Raw genomic sequence first — 10275 nt, 5'->3', positions numbered from 1 at the left:
AGTATACATTCTCATTGCTTTGCAGATGACACGCAGCTCTATCTATCTATGAAGCCAGGTAACACACACCAATTAGTTAAACTGCAGGAATGTCTTAAAGACATAAAGACCTGGATGGCCACTAACTTTCTGCTTCTTAATTCAGATCAAACTGAGGTTATTGTACTCGGCCCTAAAAATCTTAGAAATATGGTATCTAACCAGATTCTTACTCTGGATGGCATTACCTTGGCCTCCAGTAACACTGTGAGGAACCTTGGAGTCATTTTTGACCAAGACATGTCCTTCAGTGCACATATTAAACAAATATGTAAGACTGCTTTCTTCCATTTGCGCAACATCTCTGAAATTAGAAATATCCTGTCTCAGAGTGATGCTGAAAAACTAGTTCATGCATTTATTACTTCCAGGCTGGACTACTGTAATTCTTTATTATCAGGATGTCCTAAAAACTCCCTGAAAAGCCTTCAGTTAATCCAAAATGCTGCAGCAAGAGTCCTGACAGGGACTAGAAAGAGAGAGCATATTTCTCCTGTATTGGCTTCCCTTCATTGGTTTCCTGTTAAATCCAGAATTGAATTCAAAATCCTGCCCCTCACACACAAGGTCTTGAATAATCAGGCCCCATCTTATGTTAATGACCTTGTAGTACCATATCACCCTATTAGAGCACTTCGCTCTCGCACTGCAGGCTTACTTGTTGTTCCTAGAGTATTTAAAAGTAGAATGGGAGGGAGAGCCTTCAGTTTTCAGGCCCCTCCTCTGTGGAACCAGCTTCCAGTTTAGATTCGGGAGACAGACACTATCTCTACTTTTAAGATTAGGTTTAAAACTTTCCTTTTTGCTAAAGCATATAGTTAGGGCTGGACCAGGTGACCCTGAATCCTCCCTTAGTTATGCTGCAATAGACGTAGGCTGCCGAGTTTTTCCTTTCCAGTCAATTCAATTCAATTCAATTCAATTCAATTTTATTTATATAGCACCAAGTCACAACTACAGTCGCCTCAAGGCGCTTTATATTGTACAGTAGATAGCACAATAATAAATACAGAGAAAAACCCAACAATCATATGACCCCCTATGAGCAAGCACTTTGGCAACAGTGGGAAGGAAAAACTCCCTTTTAACAGGAAGAAACCTCTGGCAGAACCAGGCTCAGGGAGGGGCGGCCATCTGCTGCGACCGGTTGGGGTGAGAGAAGGAAAACAGGATCATCTCTCTCACTCATTGTGTTAATAGACCTCTCTGCATTGAATCGTACCTACTATTAATCTCTGTCTCTCTTCCACAGCATGTCTTTATCCTGTTTTCCTTCTCTCACCCCTCCCTGAGCCTGGTTCTACCAGAGGTTTCTTCCTGTTAAAAGGGAGTTTTTCCTTCCCAATGTTGCCAAAGTGCTTGCTCATAGGGGGTCATATGATTGTTGGGTTTTTCTCTGTATCTATTATTGTAGGATCTACTGTACAATATAAAGCGCCATGAGGCGACTGTTGTTGTGATTTGGCGCTATATAAATAAAATTGAATTGAACTGAATTGAATGAGGCACCAGGTGAGATCCAGGACACGCTGGAGGGATCATAGCTCTCAGCTGACCTGGGAGTGCCTTGATGTTCAGGGAGAGTTGGCCGGGTAGAGGGAGGTCTGGCCTTCTCTGCTTAGACTGCTGCCCAGCGACTCGGCGCCGGATAAGCGGAAGAAGATGGATGGCTAGACAGTGTAGAAAGAAAAAATGTAAGATATATTCAAGAAAGCTGGAGAACTACTCACCACTTTAAAAACCAATAGAAAGTCTTTAAAGTAGTCTTGGTGCTCATACTCACTCCATATGAGGTATCAGTACTTCTGCTTTCTATGTTATAAGAGCTTTTGTGAAGAATCAAACCAGTCTTTCTATATAAATCTGGACAATGTTTCTAATGTTTGATTGTACTCATTAAAAATGAATGCTTAACCCCTATTCTTGATATTTCAGGAAAAGTCAACATATTTCAGTTTGTGAGATAAGAAAATATTTATTGACTATAGCATATAAAATAAGATGAAATATGTCTAGTTTATGAAAAAGTTACAGAAATCAAATAAATAAATAAATAAATACAAATAATAGTATAAATATTAGGAATACAATAAATAAATTAAACAAATTAAGAAATACAAATAAATCTTTTAAAAATGTATCCGACAGACAAGTTTTAGTGGGCAGTTCCCAGAGATGTAACCAGGATTGCGCATTGTCTCAGATGATCTTGTGTTATGTTCCTGATCTCCTCCCAGGCTTCAGCACTGTAACCCTACAGACACAACAATATTATCATTATTAAAATACCAGAGGTGTAATATATGTCATATCGAAATATAGGTTCAGTAAAAACAATGCAGACTTACATTTTCCTTTAGGGTTTCATTTGAGAGCCTCTTGAAATGCGTCAGCTGTGTCGTATTGCTGTGGCTTCCAACCTAAATAAACCACAAGGAAAGAACAAAATATATTTGAATACATCATTCACCGCTTTAACTTATTCACATTTGTCAGAGACTGATATATAATATATATATAATAGAGACTGAATTCATTGTAAAATTAAAAAATGTCATATCAGTGTTCATTGTAATGAAAGTGAGCTTACACAGCACTGAAGCTCTTCAGCCATTTTGTTGACTATATTGAGAAAGTTCTCCACTGTGTTCTCCTCCCATGGTGCAGAGCTGCGATCCTTCTCAAACAGGTCAAACAGCTCCTTCAGAATCTGAACTATGAAAGCCAGTTTATCCTCATCCTGGAAGAAGAAGAAGAAGAAGAAGAAGAAGAAGAAGAAGAAGAAGAAGAAGAAGAAGAAGAAGAAGACGAAGACGAAGAAGAAGAAGAGATCACTATGGGAATACTTGTTCAAAACTTCGAGATGGATGGCTAAATAGTCAAAGAACAAGAATCCACACAGCTATGAAAAATTTCCAGAGACCGGAAATCTTTGTTTGCACAGGAACAAATGTTTGAAAATAAGATTGTTGTGTTTTGTCCTTGAATTATACATTTTTATGCACAGGAGTTATGACAGAGTCATGATAAGAGACAACTCCCTTGGCTCTGTGGGAGAGAATCCCTACGAACCTTTAATAGCTGAACAGTCTATATATAGGTAAAGACAAACTTTTGTAGATTTGCCAACACAACACTTTCAATTCATTCGTTACAAAAAAAGAAACAACTTTATGTAAAAAGTTGGGGATGACTTACTGTTGCGTTGAACTTCTGGTGATACAGTTGATTAGGGAACGTCACGTTGTGCTCAATTTCAGCATCCTTAGCTGTGTTAGTAATCTGCATCACACACAAAACACACACACACATCACATGCATGGAACTAATCAAACTATTTAAATCAATACCATACTAAACATTATGCAAAGAAGTGCACTCACCATCATATCAAGTAGACCTAAAGCTTTTGTGTTGTATAAACTGAAATGATGTTTTACAATCCATTTGCAACTTAGCAAAGAGCCCGTACTGTACATGCCGAGAAACAGGCAAGCGATGAAAATCCTGCTGATCATTGTTGAAAAATTTAGAAGTTTCCTTAGTGTGAAGCAAATTCTCAGGTCTCCTGGCGTTCTGATGGAGCAAACCTACAGCGCTTCATTTATAGCAGAGTGCAAGAATTTCATTTTCTAATTAACTAGAAAGTAGAAACAAATTATGTCGTCAATTTCAGTTTGTATTTGTGTTTTAAGGGGATAATTGTGTCGTATTAACCCTGGAGAACCCATGGGGTCAAATTTGACCCCATGGTTTCCCTAGAAAACCAATGGGGTCGGATCTGACCCCATGGGTTCTCCAGGGTTAAGACAGGATTCCATAAAAATAGGGAAATGTTCGAGATTAACTTTCAGGTGATTTTAAGCAAACGTAGATTAATGGTCGTTTAATAAAAATGTAATTTAATTACGTCATGTAAAAGTATATTTATCTAAATTTTTTCTTACATTATTTATTACGTCGAACAGTTGTCATCACTCATGATGAAATACAACGAAAGCGGATGTGTGCCAAACGTCACTGACGCTCCTTACGCAAGTTTGCTTTCATTTTGAAGTAGGGCTGATTACAGAAGAGAAGAAAGGAGTATAGGGTGATTAAAGTTTATTTTTTTTCAGGTTGTGAAACAAATAAAAGTCAAATATACTGGTCATATATTTTTTCAATGATGGCATTATGCGGTGGAGTAGTGTATAGGTTTTTAAGTTGCAGAGTGTGTTATGAAAAGTCTTTAGCAGGGCAGGAGCTGTGAACGGAGAACAGACAGTCCTGTGGCGTCTACAACAATATGTAAAAGAGCACTAAGGTGTTAAATAAAATGTCACATGAGACCTATCAAACCAAAGGTGCGAGCAAATAGACTGCAAACCGTCACACCCAGTTTAGAGACACTGCAATCAATTTACCACTGGGCACACACTGCAAACAATTCGGGTCTCAGCACAGCTGGGAATCAGCGATATGCATGACCTGCAGTCCGGATTTATAAAAGGGTAGTGTCACAAACAAATAAACGAAAAAACAAAAAAGAGAGAAAGAGAGGTTAGTCCGCCCTTCATTCATAACAGTCTTTACGGCTGGACGGACTAACCAAAGCAAAATTACAAATCAACCAAAAGAACAACTAAAAAAGAACTGCAGAGGCATCACAACAACAGAATATTGATCGATTTTCCCGTACGCAGTCGATCTAGAGCTTGAACGCTATTAAAACTTGTCGTCACACGAACAACATACCCACTCGCACCAGAGTGAGTTAATTGTCTCTGGAACTTCCCACAGAAGAGCGCTGACCTCACCTCACACACCTACTAATTTTTCAAAGTTCCGCCCCAAGCAATCAAATTCCATAGATTTTTAAAAGAGTTTGATTTTTCTTAGGCCCTTATTCAAGTTATGTGTCTTGTTTATGGAACCTCACTTTTAGAGATTTTATGATCCCCCTTGTTTCCTTTATTTCTGTTCCTTTTTTTCATTCTTTTTTTTTTGTATTGGTTATTCATCTTTTATATTATTATTATTATGTAGATGTGTGTGTATAAATGTGTATGTATGCATATGTATATGCATGTATATATATATACGTATGTATGTATGTGTATGTGTATATATGTATGTATGTATGTTTACTTTCAGTTATTGTCGATTTCATTGTGGTGTACCAACTGCACTGTGGCAATGATGTGTATTCCTCTGATTGGGAGAAAAGAAAAAGGAGGTGTGATTCTGTTCTGAATGATTCAATATGTCGCTTGTCTCTTTGAGATTGTCATTGTTATATACATATATATATATATATATATATGTGTGTGTGTGTGTGTGTGTGTGTGTGTGTGTGTGTGTGTGTGTGTGTGTGTGTGTGTGTGTGTGTATATATATTTATATATATATAGATAGATAGATAGATAGATAGATAGATAGATAGATAGATAGATAGATAGATAGATAGATAGATAGATATTGGTCGCCAGTGAAACTGAAATCTCGCCAGAGGATTGAAAATGTTTAGATTGTGAAATGCAAACATGAGCCCTGTTTGATATTTAATGTGGCAGTAACTCCTGCCACATTAAATCATTATAAAAAAATTAGCTAAAAGCACCTAGAACAGTTACGACCAATCTCACATACCCCATGCAAGAACTCTGTCTTGAGCAATTTTATTTTACTTCTCCCCATTTGATTGTGTTTTACTTTGTTTTCTACCTATTGAGCTCTTTTATTCCGTTTTACCTTTTTCTGTTTATTTGAGCTCTTTTCTTTTCTTTTTTTAAAATAAATTTAATGTTATTGAGTTATTTTGGTTTTCCCAAACCCTATTCAGTCTAAAGTATTTGATAATCTAAAGGAGAAACGACCTTAAAATGAGCAAATGCACATCAAAGTTCGCTTTGTTTGTTTCTTTCTTTTGTAAAAGTTAAAAAGCTAATAGCTATAATTTTGTCTAATTTTGTCTAATTTAGTTAGACAAAATACGAAATGGGGAGATACGGCTCAGGTTCACAATTCATGAACAATATTTAATTTTAAGTAACGGGCCAGGCAAGTGACACAAACCATGTCGTAAAATATCCTTTGGTATCACATGTACCATATGGATGTAGAGAAGAAGGACATATAGAGAGTTGGCGTGACAGAAGTTCGTTATATGTCCAATAAACTGTGATGTTTGACATTAGTATGAAACGTTGGGGCTATTTTAAAGGGAGTTTATAACATTGCTCCTTTTTTTAATTTCTTTTAAAGAATTTAACAGCAATTAGGTAAACGTTTATCTGTCGACATCACTTTTACTTCGTTAGTATTTTATAAAAAAAAAAAAATTGGAGGCAAAAATGTACAATTACGGGTCAAATATGTGGAATTTCAAATGCATGAACGGTGTGTACAAAAACATATCGGTGCTGTGTCGTCAGACCAAGGAAAATGAAAGCGGCTGCAACGTGGATGAAGAATGAGCGCAGGTACGAATGAGCAGGAGTATTTGCCTTGGTGCATTGCATCGTTGCATCATTTCATGTGGCCTGCATTTAGCTTTTTTAGCAGTTTCTTCATTATTAAACAGCTTGCACTTCTGCTGTACTTGTAAATCAGTTGTGATGTATTTGTGTTAGCCTCATGTAACCAATAGTGGTGGGCAAACCAGGAGTTTTCATCAGCGATAACAACTCAGCTCCGATTCTGAATGAGTCTGAAATAACAATAATAAAAACAGACCCCCTAACCAAAACAATAAAAGAAAAGAAATCCAGCACCTGTAGTAGTTGCAGTGACGTTATTGTTAACCAATATCTGACCTCTGATTTGATCAGTTTTGCTCCTGTTTTGTTGCGTCACCTGTTACAGCGAATAAAGACGGATTAAACTTCTGTCCCACGAGTCGTGCTCTGCTTGCCACACACCGTTTCTTGACAATAATAGATGTAAATGTCAAAGCAGCATTAATATCCCAGTAACACGTTAACTGTTTAGTATCAAAAGGTAAACCTATACACGTTGTGGTTACAAATAAAATCATCAGTCGTGAGTTGTGTTTGTCGTCATGTTTCTTAGGTGTTCAGATGGATGTGTATCTCCAGGAATCCTCATAATGATGTCAAGTAATTTTTAACACTTATAAATTATGATATCTTATCTTCTTTAAGAAATTTAAATCCCACGTGTCCGACATTACAGCCTGTTGTACGCTGAGGTGAAATCCGCCGCTCACCTGCGGGTTTCCCAGGTATATAGAAAATGAAATGTGTTGCTCTGCTATAAATGCGGCGCTGCAGGTCTGCTCCATCAGAACACCGGGAGACATTTGCTTCATACAAAGGAAGTTTAGACCTTTAAAAAATGATGAACAGGATTCTCTTTGCTTGCCTGTTTCTCGCTCTGTCCACTGAAGGCTCCTCGCTTAGCTGCAGATGGATGGATCATAAATTCAGACAGCACAACGAAGAAACTCTGAATCTACTTGATACCATGGTGAGTGTTTTAATGTTTTAATATTAGTTGATTCGTTATTTAAATAGTTTTAGAATTATTTCACTTGAGCATCTGATGACTAAAACATTCAGTGTGTTTCAGGCTAAAAACGCCACCAACACCAGTGAAGTGGAGGTCACCGTGGCCTTCCCTAATCACCTGTACCGCCAGGTGTCCAAATCATCAGTAAGTGAACCTAAGCTTTTGACTGTTTATAGAAAAAAAACACAATTTTCCCTTAGGACAGATTAATTTAGTCTTTTTAATCCACTCTTTCTATTGTTAAAGCATTTCTAACTGGTCTGTGTTTGATCTTCTTCTTCGAGGCTGAGGATAAACTGGCTTTCACAGTTCAGATTCTGGAGGAGGTGGCTGCCCTGTTTGAGGAGGATCACAGCTCTGCATCATGGGAGGACAGCACAGTGAGGAACTTTCTCAATATTGTCAACAAACAGGCTGAAGAGCTTCACTCCTGTGTAAGTTCACTTTCAGTTAGGTTTTTATTACATTCGAATATGATACTTTACATGACATGACATATTCTTAATTGTCATTTTGCTTGTAATTAAATTAGATTGGGAGCCACGGTCACAAGAAGAAAACCACAAAGCTGCACATGTACTTTAAGAGACTCTCACATCATATCCTAAAGGAAATGGTAAGATCACATCATTCCCATTAATTTGGGGTTTAGATCTTCCTTAAGATAAATAGATGGAATAACTTGTTTCAATAACAATAAGAATACTAATATCGATATTTCTGTAGGGTCACAGTGCTGAAGCCTGGGAGGTGATCAGGCAAGAAACCAAAGCCCATCTAATGAGAGCAGAACAGCTGGCTTCATCTTTGCACACTGCCCACTAAAACCTGTCTGTTGTCATGTCTGTGATGATGGCTGTGTTAATTTAATTGCTTGTCTATTTATTTAATTTATTTATTTATGTACTTGGTTGTTTGTATATTTATTTTTGTTTTGATTGTTTTTCTATGCTGATCAATATTTTGGAAAAATTTTTATCTTGATAATGAGCAAAATGAACATTTTGTAAAATATTTTTTTACTAAATAAAAGATTTTATCTTCTTACAAAGTGAATTTATTGTTTGTATTACGTTTTTATTATCAAAATGGGTAACTTGTGAGTTCCTTTAACCAGATTTTGATTGCAATTAGAAGATGATCATTTAGCCTGGAGAAATAGTTTGAATCCTAGGTTTCTCTTCAGCACTGTAGCTAGGCTGACAAAAAGTCACAGCACTGTTGAGCCAACCATCCCTTTAACATTAACAGGTAATGACTTCATGAACTTCTTCGCAAATAAAATTTTAATCATTAGAGAAAAAATAACCAATAATCGTCTCACAGATGTAATATAATCTACAGCTACTTTAAATACCATTGATATTCATTTAGACTCTTTTCCTCCAATCGATCTTTCTGAGTTAACTTCAATAATTACTTCCTCTAAACCATCAATGTGTCTTTTAGACCCCATTCCTACAAAACTGCTCAAAGAAGTCCTGCCATTAATTAATTCTTCAATCTTAAATCTGATCAACCTATCTCTAATAATTAGCTATGTACCACAGGCCTTCAAGCTGGCTGTAGTTAAGCCTTTACTTAAAAAGCCATCTCTAGACCCAGCAGTCTTAGCTAATTATAGGCCAATCTCCAACTGTGCATGTAAATGAAGAGTCCTCTTCACACACTAAGGTCAACTATGGAGTTCCACAGGGTTCAGTGCTAGGACCAATTCTGTTTACATTATACATGCTTCTCTTAGGCAGTATCATTAGAAGACATAGTATACATTCTCATTGCTTTGCAGATGATACGCAGCTCTATCTATCTATGAAGCCAGGTAACACACACCAATTAGTTAAACTGCAGGAATGTCTTGAAGACATAAAGACCTGGATGGCCGCTAACTTTCTGCTTCTTAATTCAGATAAAAGTGAGGTTATTGTACTCGGCCCTAAAAATCTTAGAAATATGGTATCTAACCAGATTCTTACTCTGGATGGCATTACCTTGGCCTCCAGTAACACTGTGAGGAACCTTGGAGTCATTTTTGACCAGGATATGTCCTTCAGTGCACATATTAAACAAATATGTAAGACTGCTTTCTTCCATTTGCGCAACATCTCTGAAATTAGAAATATCCTGTCTCAGAGTGACGCTGAAAAACTAGTTCATGCATTTATTACTTCCAGGCTGGACTACTGTAATTCATTATTATCAGGAAGTCCTAAAAACTCCCTGAAAAGCCTTCAGTTAATCCAAAATGCTGCAGCAAGAGTACTGACAGGGACTAGAAAGAGAGAGCATATTTCTCCTGTATTGGCTTCCCTTCATTGGTTTCCTGTTAAATCCAGAATTGAATTCAAAATCCTGCCCCTCACACACAAGGTCTTGAATAATCAGGCCCCATCTTATGTTAATGACCTTGTAGTACCATATAACCCTATTAGAGCACTTCGCTCTCGCACTGCAGGCTTACTTGTTGTTCCTAGAGTATTTAAAAGTAGAATGGGAGGGAGAGCCTTCAGTTTTCAGGCCCCTCCTCTGTGGAACCAGCTTCCAGTTTAGATTCGGGAGACAGACACTATCTCTACTTTTAAGATTTAAAACTTTCCTTTTTGCTAACGCATATAGTTAGGGCTGGACCAGGTGACCCTGAATCCTCCCTTAGTTATGCTGCAATAGACGTAGGCTGCCGAGTTTTTCCTTTCCAGTCAATTCAATTCAATTCAATTTTATTTA

The 10275-nt window shown here is 37.2% G+C and overlaps 2 protein-coding genes across 2 annotated transcripts; one reads left to right on the top strand and one right to left on the bottom strand.

The window, feature by feature from the left end:
* Positions 1-1613: 1613 nt before the first annotated feature.
* On the bottom strand, positions 1614-3557 carry LOC134633451 (interferon a3-like). Its single transcript, XM_063482292.1, has 4 exons — positions 3423-3557; positions 3238-3321; positions 2630-2779; positions 1614-1709 (listed from the first exon to the last, which is right to left on the bottom strand). Exons 1-4 carry the CDS (start codon positions 3555-3557, stop codon positions 1614-1616), a joined length of 465 nt encoding a protein of 154 aa, XP_063338362.1.
* Positions 3558-7377: 3820 nt separating this feature from the next.
* On the top strand, positions 7378-8376 carry LOC134633067 (interferon a3-like). Its single transcript, XM_063481927.1, has 5 exons — positions 7378-7509; positions 7612-7695; positions 7836-7985; positions 8084-8167; positions 8278-8376. Exons 1-5 carry the CDS (start codon positions 7378-7380, stop codon positions 8374-8376), a joined length of 549 nt encoding a protein of 182 aa, XP_063337997.1.
* Positions 8377-10275: the final 1899 nt, after the last annotated feature.

This window comes from Pelmatolapia mariae, linkage group LG8 (assembly GCF_036321145.2).
Source record: "Pelmatolapia mariae isolate MD_Pm_ZW linkage group LG8, Pm_UMD_F_2, whole genome shotgun sequence".
Taxonomy (NCBI): domain Eukaryota; kingdom Metazoa; phylum Chordata; class Actinopteri; order Cichliformes; family Cichlidae; genus Pelmatolapia; species Pelmatolapia mariae.
The sequence above is the reverse complement of the archived record's forward strand: the minus strand, read 5'-3'. Positions and strand labels throughout refer to the sequence as shown.